The sequence below is a fragment of the Bufo gargarizans genome, chromosome 9 (assembly GCF_014858855.1).
Source record: "Bufo gargarizans isolate SCDJY-AF-19 chromosome 9, ASM1485885v1, whole genome shotgun sequence".
NCBI lineage: Eukaryota > Metazoa > Chordata > Amphibia > Anura > Bufonidae > Bufo > Bufo gargarizans.
In genome coordinates, this window is record NC_058088.1 from 16,672,913 (window position 1) to 16,692,813 (window position 19,901).

At 40.8% G+C, this 19,901-nt stretch overlaps 2 protein-coding genes across 2 annotated transcripts; both read left to right on the forward strand.

The window, feature by feature from the left end:
• Nucleotides 1-543: 543 nt before the first annotated feature.
• On the forward strand, nucleotides 544-1,506 carry LOC122919715 (olfactory receptor 1N1-like). The gene has a single exon (XM_044268897.1). It carries the CDS (start codon nucleotides 544-546, stop codon nucleotides 1,504-1,506), a length of 963 nt encoding a protein of 320 aa, XP_044124832.1.
• Nucleotides 1,507-13,231: 11,725 nt separating this feature from the next.
• Nucleotides 13,232-14,194, forward strand: LOC122919716 (olfactory receptor 1N1-like). Its single transcript, XM_044268898.1, has one exon. It carries the CDS (start codon nucleotides 13,232-13,234, stop codon nucleotides 14,192-14,194), a length of 963 nt encoding a protein of 320 aa, XP_044124833.1.
• Nucleotides 14,195-19,901: the final 5,707 nt, after the last annotated feature.

Consider the following 19,901-nt stretch of genomic DNA (forward strand, 5'->3'; position numbering starts at 1 on the left):
GGTTTGCATCCCTTTTACATAGAGTTCAATGGTAAAAAGAACAGACTGTAGCTGTCACTATCTGTATTTTAGCAGACATAAAAACTGAGTCTTCCATGCCTTCAGGTACCCCTAGGAATGCTCCACTGCAATAACTGTCCTGATTATTGGCCCCTGTAAAGGGGCCTTTGTGTCTGAGATTGGCAACTCATTGGCATCAGGGATGACAATGCTATTGGCAAGATATAAATGTATTAAAATAAAAACATTTTTCTAAAACAATTCTATAATTTTACTTTATTTTTTTCTATTAAATTATACTTTATATTATTGTTGTTTTTCCTTTCAATTTTCAGTTGCTGGAAGATTCTGTGAAACAAGAAAAAATGGGTTAAAAATAAAATAAAGTCTACGATAGTTCATGGGGTGCCTTGCCCAGGACCTGCCTTAATTCAACCAGACATTCCCTCTAAACATGACATTATGGCTCATGATTTTATATAAGTGCTCACCTCGTCTTTACTCACATAATATAGATCTATTTGAATGGCACAATTGGCCACAATGCATGTAAACCAGACACCAGTCACATATTTCATCATTAAGGGGATATCAGACGACCCCCAACTTCAACTTTTGATCTTCCTTCTGGTTCTCCTGATTTATATCTTCATCCTATGTGGTAACTTGACCATTCTTTTTGCTTGTCAGGACTCTCATCTCCACACTCCCATGTACTTCTTCCTGGGCAACTTGTCTATACTGGACATCAGTTGTGCCACCATTTCGTTACATAAGATCCTTATACACTTCATTACTGGTGACAGAATAGTTTCCTATGCTGCGTGCATGGTGCAGATGCATATGTTTGGCTCCTTAGGTAGTGCTGACCTGTTGATATTGACGGCCATGGGCTACGATCGCTATGTGGCCATCTGTAAGCCCTTACAGTATCACATGATTATGAAGACTAGCATATGTGCTATATTGGCCTCTGCCTGTTGGGTTTTGGGGTTTGTACAAATCATTCCATTGACTTTTATTGTTTGCCACTTCTCTTGCTATTCTTCCATTGAAATCAACCACTTCTTCTGCGATATTGTCCCTGTCATGAAAATCTCCTGTGATGATACTTCTCTTCTGGAGATGCTCTTCTTCATTGAGGGGCTTTTTACCATGATCCTGATACCATTCATTCTAACATTTGTGTCCTACATATTTATAATACAGGCTATACTAAGGATACGTTCCAGCTCTGGAAGACGGAAGGCCTTCTATACGTGTTCCTCACATCTCACTGTGGTCATATTACTATATACGACAGTATTCAGCCAATATCTGACCCCAAAATTAAGTAGCACTATGGAATCTGGGAAACTTTTTGCTCTATTTAACACGGCCGCTGTCCCCCTGTTTAATCCAATCATCTACAGCCTTAAGAATAAAGATGTCAAAATGGCTCTAAAAAGATCCTGTGCCAAGCTAGACCCTGATAAACAGAATGCTTTCCATCCATCCCGGGTCTAATGGGACAATCCCGGATGTCCATCAAGTTCAGTTTTTCTAAGGCCTAGATGTTTGATCCAGAAGAAAGCAAGATAATTCCCTTCTCAACCCCACAAATTCAGTGGAAAAACCTCCTCTGGTCAATGTTACATCATTCCTCCTCTTTTTCTGCTTCTACTGACTCTGACCTCAGAGGGCCACCTTTATAATAGCTACACTTGTAGGTAAAAGGGTCATTTAGAAATTAGGATATGTTAAAGATAATATAACGGATGCAGATGGTTGTATTATCAGTAACGAAAGCGTTTTTGCTGGACCCAGAAATGCTAGAAAGTAGCCTTAGACAACTCCTTTCCATAAAATTTGATAGGACAGATGGATATGATAGAGGTAATCATTAACCAGAGTTGAGAACCTCTACAAAGGTTACCACTGAGGAACACAATTCGTTTGTGTATATGACACGTTAATCCAAATAAAAAATTGGAACAATTGAAAAATCTAAATAAAAATCAGCAGATTTGTGTCTATGAAACTGGCTGACCTGTTACATGTGCACTTTGCATTTGAAGGCATCTGTGTTGTCCCATGTTCATATGTGTCCGCATTACTGAGAAAAATAATGTTTTAATACAAGCAAATGAGCCTCTAGGAGCAACGGGGGCGTTACCATTACACCTAGAGGCTCAGCTCTCTCTGCAACTGCCGCACCCTCTGCACTTTGATTGACAGATCCAGGCGTGATGATGTTTCCACTACCTGGGCATGTCAATCAAAGTGGAGAGGACATGGCAGTTGCAGAGAGTTGAACCTCTAGGTATAATGGAAATGTCCCCATTGCTCCTAGAGGCTTGTTTGCATATATTAAAACGTTTTTTTTCTAAGCAATGCAGACACATATGACCATGGGACCAACACAGATGTCTTCAGCTGCCAAGCGCACATGTAACAGGTCAGCCGGTGTCATAGGTACAAATCTGCTGACAGATGCCCTTAAAAACATCTTGTTGCGCTATTGGCACTATATTACACTACAATATGTGGGCTCTTACCGTAGATATATTCCATAGAACAAGGTACTGTATTTTTATAAGAAGTTTATATGACTGTTCTAAGGATGGGGTAGATGGATCCATAGTTCTGTAATATAAATCTAATGAGAACCAGCTTAAGTACACCATCGATTATGAGTTTAAAGAGATTTGTCCTGCTGGAAGGTGAACCTCCTGCCCAGTCTCAACTCTTTTGCAGCCTCTACTATGTTTTCTCCAGGATTGCCCTGTATTTAGCTCCATCCATCTTCCATCATCTCTGACCAGCTTACCAGTCCCTGCTGAAGAAAAACATCCCCACAGCATGATGTTGCCACCACCATGTTTCACAGTGGGGATGGTGTGTTCAGAGTGATGTGCAATTTCAGTTTTCTACCACACATAGGGTTTTGCATTTTGCCCAAAAAGTTCAACTTTGGTCTCATCTGACCTGAGCACCTTCTTCCATGTTTGCTGTGTCCCCTACATGGCTTGTGGCAATTTTCAAACAGGACTTCTTATGGCTTGCTTTCAAAAATGGCTTTCATCTTGCCACAATTCCATAAAAAGTAGATTTGTGGAGTACACGACTTAGGCTACTTTCATACCATCATTTTTGCTGGATCCATCATAGATTAGCAAATAACGCTTCAGTTCTTATAATACAACCATCTGCATTCGTTATTATCGGATCCGGTTGTATTATCTTTAAAATAGCGAAGATGGATCAGTCATGAATTCCATTGAAAGTCAATGGTGGACGGATCTGTTTTCTATTGTGTCAGAGAAAACGTATCCGCCACCATTGACTTACATTGTGTGTCACGACGGATCTGTCTTGCTCCGCACCACATCGTGGACAGGAAACGCTGCTTGCAGCATTATTCTATCCGCGATGGGGAAGCCAGTTCAGTTTTGTCCCCATTGACAATGAATGGGGACAAAACGGAAGCGTTTTCCCCCGCTATTGAGATTCTATGACGGATCTCAATAATGAAAGCGCAAGTGTGAAAGTAGCCTAATAGTTGTCCTGTGGACAGATTCTCCCACCTAAGATGTAGATCTCTCCAGCCCCACCAGAGTGACCATGGGCCTCTTGGCTGCTTCTCTATTTAGTGCTCTCCTTGCCTGGGCTGTCAGTTTAGGTGAACGTCCATGTCTTAGTAGTTCTGCAGTTGTGCCACACTCCATCCATTTTTGGATGATGGATTGAACAGCTCTCCGTGAGATGTTTAGAGCTCGGGATTTTTTTTAATAACCTTATCCTGCTTTACACTTCTCCACAACTTTATCTCTGACCTGTCTGGTGTGTTCCTTGGTTTTCATGATGCTGTTTAATCACTTATTTTTACTAACAAATCTCTGAGGCCTTCACTGAGCAGCTGTAGAGTTATACTGAGAATATATTATACACAGGTGCACTCTATTTACTAATTAGTAGTCATGAGGGGCAGGGGCAATATTTGAATTTGTGATATTTTGTGAATATTTGGGCAAATATACATCATAAATTAGCAAATTCGAGAATTTGCGATTATTTTCTTGATTGAGAAAATCGTCAATGTAATATTCGCGTATTGCGCGTGCAATACAAGCTTGAGTCACTTTTGCTACATTTTTCAAGCTGCTAGATGTTTCCTGAGACTGGAGAAAATGTTTGGCACGACAGAACATTACAATAGCTTTACAGTCAGGTCCATAAATATTGGGACATCGACACAATTCTAACATTTTTGGCTCTATACACCACCACAATGGATTTGAAATGAAACAAACAAGATGTGCTTTACCTGCAGACTGTCAGCTTTAATTTGAGGGTATTTACATCCAAATCAGGTGAACGGTGCAGGAATTACAGCAGTTGCATATGTGCCTCCTACTTGTTAAGGGACCAAAAGTAATGGACAGAATAATAATCATAAATCAAATATTCACTTTCACTTGGTTCGTTTCATTTCAAATCCATTGTGGTGGTGTATAGAGTCAAAAATGTTAGAATTGTTTCGATGTCCCAATATTTATGGACTTGACCAAGGAACATGTGAAAACAGGAATTATAATGCAGCTGCAAAAAATGTCCCCAGCTTTATCACTAATTATAGTTCTGAATTTTCACAAGTCTGTGCCATAGTCAGAAAACAGTTATCTGTTCTAAATTGTGGTAAACAGTGGTCTGACATCAGCTCTGCAGGTGTCAGATGCATTGCCCGCCGTGCACCCACTATAGCGCAAAAAATCAGTCCAAGTCTGTTTTCTGACAATGACGCTAATAAAAAAGAAAAAAAATACTTGGTTAAGGCACAAGGGCACATTTAAATGCGGCTACCGCATTTGTACATGTTGCAATTACATAAAAATGGGGTCTACCATTTTTTCTACAGCCACGCACAACACCTTTAAAGGGAGTCTGTCACCACATTTTAGCATGTTAGACCGTTAAAATAGGGTTATGTGATCTACCCAGAACATAAAAACGGTACCTTTGTTGTAGAAAACGGACTTTTCTTTTTGCCGAAAATGAACTTATAAGATTATGTTCTGAGCCCTCTCAAGTGCCCAGGGCGGTCTCTCAATCCTCGGAGCCCCAGGCAGCACCTCCTAAACGGCTCATAACCCCGCCCTCCGTGCGCCTCTGCCCGCCCGTTTACTCCCCTCCCCTGTCCTTTTCCACTGCGGCTGTGCGGTCCAAATCGTAGCGGGCGCATGCGCAATGCGATGCCCGCTCCTGGCAGGGCATCGCAATACCTACTGCGCATGCGCCCGCTACGATTTGGACCGCACAGCAGCAGTGGAAAAGGACAGGGGAGGGGAGTAAACGGGCGGGCAGAGGCGCACGGAGGGCGGGGTTATGAGCCGTTTAGGAGGTGCTGCCTGGGGCTCCGAGGATTGAGAGACCGCCCTGGGCACTTGAGAGGGCTCAGAACATAATCTTATAAGTTCATTTTCGGCAAAAAGAAAAGTCCGTTTTCTACAACAAAGGTACCGTTTTTATGTTCTGGGTGGATCACATAACCCTATTTTAACGGTCTAACATGCTAAAATGTGGTGACAGACTCCCTTTAATATTAATCAATATGTGAATTGCAACACTAACCATGTGGTGTATTGCATTACCTGTTCCATATGCAGTCTGCAATACGTGAGATGTACTACAAACAGTCTAAAAGTAAGAATCTGTAAACATCTCTCAGATATTCCACACACCAGTCTACAGCCAGTCTACATTTCGCGGTTTCTCACCAGGGTGATACCGCAGGTTTTCAGGTTCAGGCCTTAGAAAGAGTTAATCCTCCTGCAAGAGGTGGGGACTACAAGCGAAAACTCCTAAACAGGGACTCCTATTGGATTTTTCGCATGGGTTCTCGAGTTCCAACAGGATTAAACAACACATGATTTAATCCTGCACTACTGATCTTTGCTCATACTATATATTTTTAGAGTTTATGTTTTTTGATATATCCAAACTTTTTATCTTTGCTCTCACCCTTCCCTGGCACCTTGATAGTAGGCGGAACCCAGTGTGCTCGTTCCTGCTGATTTTAATTACCTGTGAGCGCCAGGAAATTCAGCTATTTAAGAATGTAGCCATTGAGCAACAAACTTGTCATGAATAAGGATCTGTATTAGAGTATCCGAAACGCGTAGACCTGCTTGCTATGTTGGATTTTTTATTCTGTGTGTTATTGGAATAAAGAACTACGTCTTTTTTGGAAGCTGGACATCTCTTTTCATTCTTATACAATCTTCAACTTGGTGCCTTTTCCAAGCACAGTCCGTGCCTCCATCTCAAGATAGATCAGGTGAGCGCAGCCTATGGAGCCTTTTTATTTTTGTGTTCTGGACTTGACTGTATATACAGATAGAGTGCTCCAATATATTCTCGATTACGCAAATCGGCAAATAATGATGCGCATATTTTTGTGCAATACATGCAACTTCACATTTTAGCAGGTCTGACTACATATTACTGATTGGTGCATTAAGTATTGTTGTGAACTTGTGATATCACAGCCCTATGTCTGTATGGACAGCAGAACCTATCAGCTACACTATATCACTATCTAACCTATACTGACTATCTCCCACTAACTATCTGTATTATACATATAAGCTAACTATCTAATGTAATTACACAGCAAAGCATAGAGCACAGCAATGTCACTGCTGTCTCTCTCAGAATGCAAAAAATGGCTGCTGGGGAGGCTCTTATATAGTGAGGGGTCGGCAACTTTCCTATTGTTTGCTAGGGATGTTGCTAAGCTCAGACAAAGACATTGCAGCCTTCTCATTGGCCCACAAGCAGGAAAGGAGGTTACTGATAAAAAAAAAAATCTAGAATATTCGAGATTACGAATATATAGCACTATATTCTACATCTTCGCAAATTCTCGAAGTGGCGATATTCACGATTAAAATTTGAATATTCACGATCAACACTACTAATTAGGTGACTTCTGAAGGCATTTGGCAATTGGATTTTAGTTAGAGGTATTAGAGTACAGGGGGCTGAATACAAATGCACGTCACAATTTTCAGATTTTAATTTATTAAAAGTTTTTGAAACCCATGTACTATTTTCTTTTCACTTCACACATACTTGCTACTTTGTGTTGGTCTATCACATAAAATTCCAATAAAATAAATTTCAGGCTACAGTATCTACACCTTTGGAGGCAATTTTTTTTATGATTGCATTTTACTCATTTTGGGCTAAAAATAATTTTTTCACTTGGTTAAAAATATTGATAAATTCAGTCACAAAGGGGTTAATTGTTTGTCTAGTTGTGTGAATTGTACTTTTTACTTTCACATTGTGCCGGTCATCTAATAACCCTTATCGATAATTTTCTAAGAGGTCATAAACGCCACATTTTTAGCCGAACTTATCATAAGAACTGAGCTATAATCAGTGTTTATAATGTCAGAGAGCAGAGATAAGGAGCCTGTCTGGTGAGCTGGCTGAAGGGGCAGAGAGAAAATTCAGATACCTCTATTAGAGAATCTCAGCTCTGTACAGAAAAAAGGGCTCCATATTTGTAATAAAGACCAATTTAAAAAGTGATTTTTAGCTCAAAATGAGTACAATACAATCATAAAAAAAAATTGTCCCCAAAGGTGTACATAGCCTTTAACTTTGTGGATGTAATCTGACAAAATGTGTAAAAGTTCAAGGGGTATTAAAACTTTTTTAAGGCACTATATGCCTGGGAACAAATAAACAGTTGAAGCAGTGATTATTTAGGAGACTGATCCAATTGCATATAGTTAATAGAATTGAGGATAAAACATAATTTAAAGAACATCTGTCAGCAGGATTGCCCCTAATAAACTAAACATACTGCCTGGTAGGGTTGATTGTGTTGATTAAAATGATACATGTCTTGTGAAAATCAGTTGTGGCATTCCCGACTGAAAAAGACTTCCATTCTTTGTGCAAGTGAGGGCTTCAGAGCACCAAAGGGCATGGCTAGCACTGGAAAGCTAAATAGCTGAGGAACACAGAGGGGTTGCCCCCCCCCCCCCTATTTTCACAAGATGAGTATCATTGCAATCAGTAGGATTAACTCCCAGGTTGTATGTCTTGTTTAATAGGTTTGACCTTGATAGATTCTCTTCAAGAAGGCCATACACATTTTAGTACATTCAGAAGACCTGGTAATGTGTACTTTACTCTCCCCACGATGGTTAATGTCAGGGCAGATAAGAATTGAGCAAGCTGGATTTCAATTGCCCGATCCTGAAAGGGGTTATCCCATGACTAATGTAAAAAAATTTAATTAGACATCATATGCCGTAGTACATGACAATCTCTTTCTAACAAAGCAAGAACCAGCCCTGTACCTCACATGGATCCAGAGATCTCCCCATTCATTGCTCTGTTAGATTTATATCAAGCTGGAAGCTCAAGGGAGTGTCTTTTCCACTGCAACTCAGGGGGCGTGTCCATGCTCTCCCTATCACAGCTCAGGGGGCGTGTCCATGCTCTCCCTATCACAGCTTAGGAGGCAGTTAAAGGATAAAACTGAGCATGTGCAGCCATCTCAGTGAAGAGGACAAAGAAATAAGAAAAAAAAACTGCAGGTGGCGCTATACAGATACATTTTATTGAATAACTCAGTGGCTGTACAAAATTTTAAATTACATAAAATTACAAAAGTATTCAGACCCAGGTGCTGGTTTGAACACTGTAGAATATTTTTAGTGGGACAACCCCTTTAAGTTCTCGGGGAGATAAGCCACCTGCAGAGGTGTCTGCCAGTGTCTTCCTCCCCTCCTCATTCATTACATATGCATGAATGGTTGAGCCAAGCATGCATGTGTAAGAGAGGATCGGGAGAGATCATATGTATGGTCATTTTTATACACATCTGTTAATCAACCTTTCGAGTAATGCAACAGTCAATCTGCATTAGAATGAACTGGAAATAATAGGGACGGCATTCCTGTCAGCATTAAGTACATTTCTGGAGCATGCTAGAGGTGAGTATATGTAGAAATGGTAAACCTGCTATCAAGGCTTGTGGTGGGGGGATTGCTGTGGCCACTGAGGGAAAAAGGACTCTGCTCTGAGCACTGGAAGGAATGGTTAGGGAATGGCACTGGTGTTAGTACTAGATTTGAAAAGATTTTTGTATTTATTTGGGAAATGATGTGAGTATTGGGGGGGGTAGGGGACCAGATGTGATTACTGATGGAAGGAAGGAGGCCTAGCAGTGTCTACTAGAGCACAGTTGTGGCTTCAGAGAGAAAGATGAAGGCACTTCTTTGACCACAAAGGGAATAGGGGACAGTGCTGTGACTGTTGCATGAAGCACTGCTATGCCCACTGAAGGAAGGAGGACTCAGAACTGACTCCTGGATGATGGGTATATTCCCTGGTGTGACTACTGGGGGGAAATGCAGTGTCCAGATATAAGATGAGTTTCTAACAGGATAGTGGTTCAGCTGCTTCACTGTGTGGTTCCTGGAAAAAAGGTCACTGGAAACATTCAGCGACCTGACAATGGAAGAGAATGGCTATTGTTTTCAGTATGTTATCAGCATTGATGGGGGTGAGTTCTAGGAGAGCCTGCTGGAGTTGTGAAGATGAATGTCAACCTGGTTAGAACCAGATAGGGGTGAGCAGTGCTGAGCTTACGCCCCATGGAGCCTGGATCAAGGTCCTGTTAGGGTCCAGTCTCAGCAGCCTTCAAGATTAAGAATGCAGCCCTGAATGAGAATAGAGTACATGATAATAAAATCTATAGTTTCTATATTAAACTAGCAATGTACAGTTGTTTCAGCTGAGAACAGAAGAATTCCCTATTGTTTTGATCCTTCTTTATTCTCCTGATTTGCAAAATGCCCAAGAGGGTCTACACCTGAAAATGTATCAATAATTATTGTCCTCTAATTAACTCTCAAGGCATTAATTACCACATAGGAAAAGGTATATTTACCAATAGCCTCCTGTTTCGTGATCCTATGGAGAACCGGATTGCAGCCCCATGTAAGTACTGTGCTACAGTCTGCCCGTCAGCTGGTTCTTTGGGTAGAATGGAACTAATTAATCAGATCAAGCTGGATTCTGATTAGCTGAATGGGGTGGCTGCTCCACATTTGCCTTGCGCCAGTTTTTATCAATTTCCCTCAATGTATTTGGAGGTGTTTTAGCTCTTATGTTAGACATTCAGTGTTAGGGAATAGGAATTTGAGATATGTGTGGTTTTGCAGTGCTTTCTGCCTGGATTCACTTATGGCATTGTGATAAACAATGTAAAAACATATATGGTGCTGCCAATGTAATTTTCTATAGGAACAGTCCTGGACACATCTCGTAGAGCAGTGTCTTTGAATGTGTGTATGAGTTTAGTATCTCTGGTGGTTTTAGGCAGTGAAGGGCATTATATTTGTATGTCTGGTGGTTTATGGCAGTCAGAAAATGTATTACAGTATCCCTTGTGCCATAGGGCAATGAATGGGCTAATGCAAGAATCTCTGGGGTTTAGGCTGTAAAGAGGGTAATATATGAATTCCTGTTCTAGGGCAGTGGACAGGCTAGTGTCCGTGAACATGGTGGTATAGGGACGTGAGTTGATTAATCACAGTGTCCCTGGTGGTCGAGACGAGAGCAATGACAGGGTTAATGTCAGTCTACTTGGTGTTCTAGGGCAGTGAGGTGGTCTAAGGCAGTAAGGGGTCAATATTAGCATCCCTGGTGGTCTGGGGCAGTCACATGGTTAAATTTAAGATTACCGGGGAAGGAAAGTTAAAGAGTTAATGCTGCATACCTGAGGTCCCATGGTTGCTCTCTAGGATCTAGGATTGTCCTGGCTGTAGCCTGGCTGGAGACTAAGCACAGATAATTTTCTTCCTGTCCCATTCTGCACTGATCATGGAGATGATCCCCAGGAGCAGCGCTGACCATCAATTTCAAGAATCTGCAGTGTAGGAGGTCCTAGCAGTGGGACTCCTGTCCTCTACTAGTCATCAAGAAGCCTATGAAAAGAGAAGAGGCAGTTGCACATCCCTTTAAACCAAAGAGCTTATTTTCATACAGACACATGACTCAGTGGTTACCATTGTCATGGGCAGCACAGTGACTCAGTGGCATTGGTGTAGTTTTAGGGGTCACACCCTTCACAGTTGATCTTGGACCACGGTCAGTGGAGTAGTTGGGCTCTGTGTAGCATGTTTTAGGCCTCATTCACACGACCATATTTTTGGTCTGCTCTACAAGAATAGCCATTCTTACAATGGATCCGCAAAAAAAAAAACGGATGCAACACTGGCGTCGAACGGACATCATCTGTATTTTTTGCGTATCGGATCGGAGGGGATTATTTGGCAATCTGGTCTGAGTGCTAAATTATTCTCAGAGTTTGGAGTAGGGAGTGATATTATTTTGGGATCTGGAATTCTGTGATAATCACAGTGAAAAAAAGGGCACATTAAAATGGAAAAACTGCCACTAACACCTGGCATGTATGGCTTTGCATTTTCCGCTAGGATACCTCCTCAGAAACAGAGGTCCCCATAGAATAGTATGCAGATCCATCTACCAGATCCCCTAGAAACATTTACAAATGGATGCCAGAAGAAGGGCATTGGTTTGCTTCCACTTTACTTAGACTTCAATGTTAAGCACAAAAAACATAGCAATCTCTGTCCGTTTTTGGCTCAGATGAAAGAGGAGCCTGCCACACCAGGAAAAAAAAAAGATAGTGACAGATATTTTCATTGTAACATCAAAGTCAACTGAAAGCAGCTGCAAACCAGTGCTGTTCCATTGCCATCTTTTTGTATACGTTTTTGGGGAATCTGATAAATGGATCCTCCAAGTACATGATAGAAGAATGATGTAAGCCCAGTCAATGACTGTATGCATGAGAACTCAATCATGTGATACATATACAAATGCAAAAAGAGTGAGATTCTGGTTTTGTATTAAATGGTAGGGGCAGGCTCATGGCTATAAATGGTAGGGGCAGGCTCATGGCTATAAATGGTGGGGGCAGGCTCATGGCTATAAATGGTGGGGGCAGGCTCATGGCTATAAATGGTGGGGGCAGGCTCATGGCTATAAATGGTAGGGGCAGGCTCATGGCTATAAATGGTGGGGGCAGGCTCATGGCTATAAATGGTGGGGGCAGGCTCATGGCTATAAATGGTGGGGGCAGGCTCATGGCTATAAATGGTGGGGGCAGGCTCATGGCTATAAATGGTGGGGGCAGGCTCATAGCTATAAATGGTAGGGGCAGGCTCATGGCCATAAATGGTAGGGGCAGGCTCATGGCTATAAATGGTGGGGGCAGGCTCATGGCTATAAATGGTGGGGGCAGGCTCATGGCTATAAATGGTGGGGGCAGGCTCATGGCTATAAATGGCAGGGCAGGCTCATGGCTATAAATGGTGGGGGCAGGCTCATGGCTATAAATGGTGGGGGCAGGCTCATGGGTCCTGGTGCTGAACTTTTGCATCAGGGCCCATGAGCTTTTATCTATGCCAAGGTCTGCATGAAGTTTGTATGTTCTCCCCATGTTCTTGAAGGTGTTCTTTGGGTTCTAAGGTTTCTTTGAGCACTTCAAAAACACCCTGGTAAGGGCCAACATGCTCACACAATTTTTCTCCAGCATATCGCTGGTCATCTGTTTATTTAAGGCATCTTCCCTTGTGGGACAATGCTTGAGCAATAGATGTTGCTAGCTCGTTAGTCCCTGCAAAGGTGTTTTATTAGTGTTCTATAAGTGTTCTGTTCTGCTTTTCTGCCCATGTACCGACCTCTGTCTGATCCCTGACTCTGATTCTCCCTTTGCTATTGGCCCTTTGCTGTCTGCCCTGACCTCAGACCTGTTTCATGGATTTGCACATATTATTCCAGCCCTGATCCCAGCGTGTCTCTGACTAGGGGTTTACCTGATCCCTCAGTGCTGGTGTCTCTGACCACCCTGGGTCAGCAGCAAACTGCACAGGGAGTATACCAAAAGGTAGTGGCCTGGTGGCTATCCTGGATTGATGTCCAGTGCAGTGAATACAATGCTTTGGAACATGTTGGCAAAATATAAATATAATATATTTTTAATTATATAATAAATTATATGATTTATTTATTTATTATATTAAATTATCCCATATAGTATAATTATTTTTCCTTTCTTCTCTCACAACAGAGATGCTGGAAGATTCTGTCCTGTACAGGCACATAATGATCTATTTGAATTACATAATTGGCCACAATGCAAGTAAACCAGACACCAGTCACATATTTCATCATTAAGGGGATATCAGACGACCCCCAACTTCAAATTCTGATCTTCCTTCTTGTTCTCCTGATGTATCTCTTCATCTTATGTGGTAACCTGACCATTCTCTTTGCTTGTCAGGACTCTCATCTCCACATTCCCATGTACTTCTTTCTGGGCAACTTGTCTTTATTGGACATCAGCTGTTCCACCATTTCGTTACATAAGATCCTTATACACTTCATTACTGGTGACAGAACTGTTTCTTACACTGGGTGCATGGTGCAGATGCATATGTTTGGCTCCACAGCTAGTGTTAATCTGCTGATATTGACGGCCATGGGCTACGATCGCTATGTGGCCATCTGTAAGCCCTTACAGTATCACATGGTTATGAAGACTGGAATATGTGCTATATTGGCCTCTGCCTGTTGGGTTTTGGGGTCTGTACAAGTCATTCCTTTCACTTTCATTGTTTGCCGCTTTTCTTGCTATTCTTCCATTGAAATCAACCACTTCTTCTGCGACATTGTCCCTGTCATGAAAATTTCCTGTGATGATACTTCTGTTCTGGAGATGCTCTTCTTCATTGAGGGACTTCTTACCATGATACTGATACCATTCGTTCTAACATTTGTGTCCTATATATTTATAATATACGCCATACTAAGGATACGTACCAACTCTGGAAGACTAAAGGCTTTCTATACATGTTCCTCACACCTCACTGTGGTCATATTACTATATTCGACACTGTTCAGCCAATATCTGACCCTAAACCACAGTAGCACCTTGAAGTCCATTAAACTTTTTGCTCTATTTAACACGGCCGCTGTCCCTCTGCTCAATCCAATCATCTACAGCCTTAAGAATAAAGATGTGAAAATGGCTCTAAAAAGATCCTGTGTCAGGCTAGATCCTGGTAAATGGAATGCTTTCCAACCATCTTGGGTCTAGCAGGACAGTCCTGGATATCCATCAAGTTCAACTTTTCATAGAACTAGATGTTTGACCCCACAAATTCTGTAGAATAACCTCCTCTGGTCAATGTTGAATCATCCGCCTTCCTTTTCTTCTTCTTCTGACTCTTACTTTGGAGGACTACTTTTATAATTACATATCTCAGCTACTGGACCCCATTGTAGGAGTTATACTTACTACACTTGTGGTTAAATCAGTCATTTAGGATTAGAAGAAATTGTATTTTTTTCCAGAAACAGTGCCTCCTTGCCAGTTGCCCGTGTTGTGTCTGGAATTGCAGCTTATCCTTATTCTAATGAATGGGTATAAGCTGCAATACCAGGCACAACTTATGGCTGTGGCACTGTTCCAAGAAAAAAAAGTAGGCCTTTTCCAACCCTAGACCATCCCTTAAACTTACTATCTCACTTAAAAGGGTTGTCTTCTTTAGACCTTTAGATAACTCCTTTCCAAAAACCTTGAAAGGATATGTGATATGATAGAGGGACTCCATGTATTAAACAGACTTGAGATCATCTGCGAAGGGTACCACTGAGGAGCTCACCTTGCTTCTGCTTTGTACATATGACCTATTAATTTAGCTAAAACATAAAAAATATTGTAATCCAAACAAAATGTATCTGCATCTCTCTTTATGGCTACACTGAGCTGAAACTCAATAATAAAAAGAAGAAATGATAAGTATATTTTATAGAATGCACTTGTTATGATTGGGTTTTGTTACAGACACTGTGCCAACTAATGGATTTGGCTTTGGGTTACGCTCAAAGGGAATTATTCTGGCAGCTTCCTGGTTTTCACCCTTTAACTGATTATAGGGATCTGCTCTTCACTGCAAAGAACACACCACATCTCCATGTGGTTGACTGCTGACCCATGAAGCTCCAACAGATCAGGGAAAACTCTAAGTCAATAACAGGCCGAGGTCAGGGCAGGAAGAGTTCATGCAAATCTGTGAAAGTACAGGGGCAGTAATGTGAACAGGCACGGTTTAGGTCAGATGGCATAAGGTCAAAATCTGGGAGTCAGGCAGGATTTAGCAAACCTTTTGCCTAGGCAAAAAATTAGATAAACTGGCTCAAGGGTGCTGGGAAGACACATGGTGGGTAAAGTGGCACCCATGCCTGCCCAGGAAAATGGGACTGGGGTTGGCATGAGCCACTGATATAACATGATTTATGGGTATACTTCATTAGGGAGGTGGCAGGTATTTTATTCTAAGCAGGGGTGGGGTGCAATTTAAAACAATAGATTTACTGTAGAGGTGGAACGAGGAGCGGTATTGTATTTTTATATGAGGTTTGTTTACACAAATATCTCAAAGAATGAGATACAGTAGCTGGATATATAGTCCTGTATTAAGTATATAGATCTGATAAGAACCAGCTTAAGAACAGCCAGTATTATGAATCTGAAGATATTTGTGTACTACCGTATTTTTCTGCATTTAAGACGCACCTCTGTTTACTAAAAAGCGATACTTTGTAACAATTTCATCAATTAACCAATCAATGACTGCCTAAACATTGGTTAAATTACACAAAGAAAGGAGTGCGACCACATCCAATTTTTTAAAGATTAAAAAATACCATTTTATTTATATCACAATAAAAAGACATGTATTATAGTACATAAGTATGTGTACACAGGGGAAATTCACAGATGTAAATCACCCCTTCAGCAGACCCATAGCACTAAATTTGCGCCAAAATACACCTCCTTATATAATACTCTCTGGGAGCTCCCATGCAGATCACATGGAGGGGATATGAAATAGGGCTAATAGTTAAACTGTGCACATGCTATCGGTATGGATAATGTGCCTCACTACTGCGGCCTTGATCTACAGATTTAAACAGAGCCGAGAGGTGCACAGCATGGCTGTTATTACATACCGGAATGCAGGGGCTCCTGAACGGGTGAAAATGGCTCCTCAACGCGCGTTTCGCGTATAGTTGCTTCCTCAGGAGGAGTTAAAAAACAGGGGACAGGAAACAGATTAAAAAGTAGCCGCTCACCAATCAGGTGCTGAACTTGCGATCATGTGATGCATCACGTGATCATTGCGTCACTATAGCGGCGCATGGTCAGTCCGCATCCGCCGCATCACTATACTTCCGCCCTTCCCCTGAGGCCGATAGCGGGGAGGGCGATCAGTCAGATCGCCATCGCCTCCATCAGGCCTACACATGAGAGAAAGTGCCGAAGTGGACCAGCAGATCGAACGACCATGCGCACAAGTAACTAATATGTATCACAACACTGGTGATCACCCATATCCATGTGTCTACAGCAATACACTATTGTATGATAAATGGTTGACAAATGCTTATAGGATCAATAATATTACAGCCATTATCATATTCTAATGAAAACCAAGTGCAAGTGCATAACATAAAAAATTCATATTACTATATATGCTCCAATTTTTAATTCATAAATAAGAGTGACTATCGAAAAAATAATAAATAAATGTAGATATAAAGTGCTACTGCTTATTATACTTTAACTAGTGAAAAATTCATAGTCCTGAATCATACTCTATAATTAATATATCTATATCATAATTTAAAGTGCAAGTGCATAATAATCTTAGATCATGAAAAATTTATATCAATATATACTCATGATTTACAATTTATAACTCAAAAAACAGATTATTCCCTACAATTAATGGTGCATTGCAAAATTATTGCGGCTTAATCAATGAGATAAATAGATTAATCCAGAACATACTGAATCTATCATGTTAATATCATCTAGCCATCTACAATTAGTGCCTATAAATGATGTTGTATACATTGTAAAAACTCCTAAATAATATGGAATTATACACACATGAACAAGTATGGTAAAAATACTACAAATATGATACATATGTAAGAAAACCAGAAGGATCTCAATTTACGGCAAAAATAAGGCCTAATTCGTTAGATGGTGTATCAGGATCCAAATGACGCGCAGAACACGGCATGCATCAATTTTTATGGTGAGTCGGCAAACTGAAAGAAATTATGTAACACAAAAATTAGTATACACATTATACATATCATATGACAACAAAATATTTAAAAAGAGATGGGTAAATAAATCCCATATCCACCCCTGAAATGATGTCACTGTTCAGAGGAAGGAGCCGAAGCCAAAGCTTTCGTTCAGTCCCTTGGGGGTCAGAGTTTTTAATCTGAAAATCCATCTGGTCTCGATCTGGGCTAGGATTTTACTGTAATTGCCCCCTCTAATCCCCAATCACGACACAGAAGATGCAAAAATTTCAACGTGACGTATCCGATTATAACAACCGCAAAGTTTATAAATGGCTGCAAGAGACCGGTGAGAGGGGAACACGACCCCGCAGCTCCTCCATCTCCTCGATAGGCTCAACATCGGATTCCAATTCTCAAAAGGGGGAAGCATCAAATACATATACAGGACGTACAAGAGGCAATTGGCTAACCCGTGGTCAACAGGGAAAACGAAAGTTTGATAAAGCTGACAATAAGGCTCCCAAGAAAGGAAGGGAAGACACGCCGCAGGTAATCAATCTGTCTAACATATCTTTAACAAAGGATCAAATTGCGGTTTTAGAAAGGGGACTAACCTTTTGCCCTACATCTGATATTGATGTTTTTACAGCTGTAAAAGATACCCATTTATTTGCCAGAAAATTACTTCTAAAAAAACTACACTATAAAACACGATGTGAGGACTGGACGACATCTGAGGAAGAAAGAGAAGCATTAAAAATTTTAGAAGAGTTAGCTGAACAGAAAGATACAGAGGAAAGTAAAGAGGTAAGTTTGCTACCTAGGGGAATTGTGAAAAAATCACAGACGTTTCCTCCCTTCTATTTATGTCCAGCCATAGACATCTTTGTAAAAATGGTCTGCGAGGATATGAGTAAGATTAAAAAAGGAAAAGGTTATAAAAATCTGAACAGGATGGAATATAGGGCACTTAAAGAGCTAAAAGAAATGGAGGGGGTGGTAATTAAAGCTGCAGACAAGGGTGGGAATATCGTAGTGTGGCCAACAGAAATGTATGAACAACAAGCATTGAAATTGCTTAAAGATAAAAACTGCTACAGAGTGTTACCCGATAATCCCCTTGTTTGTTTTCAAAAAAAATTAGAAACAATCCTGGACATGGCAGTAGAAAAGGATATTATTTCTAAGAAGATTAAGGACAGCCTCACGACCCAACATGCAAAAGTTGCAACTTTCTACATTATTCCAAAAATCCACAAGAGTAGAATAGATCCACCAGGACGGCCAATTGTTGCAGGTAATGACAGCCTCAGTGAAAATATCTGTAGGTTTGTTGATTTTTACCTGCAGCAATTGGTCGTTTGTCTCCCTTCCTTTGTACAGGACACCACAGCTGTTCTGAACAGACTTGAGGGAATACAGCTTACCGAGGGGATGTTCCTAGTAACTGCAGACGTTGAATCTCTTTATACGTGTATACGCCATGAGGACGGATTGCGTGCCACGGCAAATTTTCTAAAAAGTAATAATCTGGAACCTTCTCTGAATCTGTTATTGTTGCAATTATTGGATTTCATTTTACATCACAATTTCTTCGTCTTCAAAGACAAATTTTATTTACAGACACAAGGCGTTGCGATGGGGGCCACATGTGCCCCATCGTACGCTAATTTGTTTTTGGGAGCTTGGGAGAGAGAGATCTTCCATGGTGGCCCCCCTGAACATGTCGACAGAGTCCATAATTGGATTCGATATATCGACGATATACTGTTCATATGGGAGGGCACCATGGAAGATCTCAATACATTTATGAGTATGTTGAACAACAATATGTCTAACATCAAGCTCTCCTTCAAAGCAGGACGTGCAATCGATTTCTTGGATATTAAGATCACAGCTGATGATAAAGGAAAACTGCAAACAGAAATATACAGGAAAACAACTGCAGTCAATTCTTTACTACATGCCAACTCAGCGCATCCGAGATCCACAATTGATGGAATACCTAAAGGTCAGTTTATACGCCTTAAAAGAATATGCTCAAACGAGATAAACTACCTGGAGGAATCTGAAAAACTAAAAAATCGGTTTAAAGAAAGAGGATATAGCAACAGACAGATCAGAAAGGGTGTCCAATTAGCGAAGGGACGCAAAAGAGAACAACTATTATGTCCAAATAAGGAGAAAGAAACTGGGGAGATGGCATCCACTACTAATCAGGACATAAGGTTTATTACAAACTATAATAATCAGTGGAAACAGCTATATGAAATTCTAAATAAACATTGGAATATTCTCAAGACGGATACTAAACTGAGCAATTGTATTTCAGAGAAACCTCTTTTAACGGCAAGACGTTCTAAGAACTTAAAAGACACAATAGTACGCAGCCACTATATATCAGGGCGCAAAATAAATGATCAAACCCTGATTAAGGGGTCCTATCCATGTGGCGCCTGCAAAGCATGCGCTAACATGGATAGGTCAACTCAGTTTACAGATTCCGATAAAAGTAGAATTTATGAGATCAGAGAATACATCTCTTGCATGTCTACTGGCATCATTTATTATGCGACCTGTCCATGTAATAAGATCTACATTGGCCTGACCACAAGGGAGTTCCGCAAAAGAGTAAGAGAACATGTGCGGGACATTGAAAAAGCTAAAGAAATTGTGGATTTGAATGATTTGAAAAC

Coding starts and splice junctions, on each gene's coding strand:
- LOC122919715 (XM_044268897.1), top strand. CDS start 544: ATGCATGTAAACCAGACACCAGTCACATATTTCATCATTAAGGGGATA.
- LOC122919716 (XM_044268898.1), top strand. CDS start 13,232: ATGCAAGTAAACCAGACACCAGTCACATATTTCATCATTAAGGGGATA.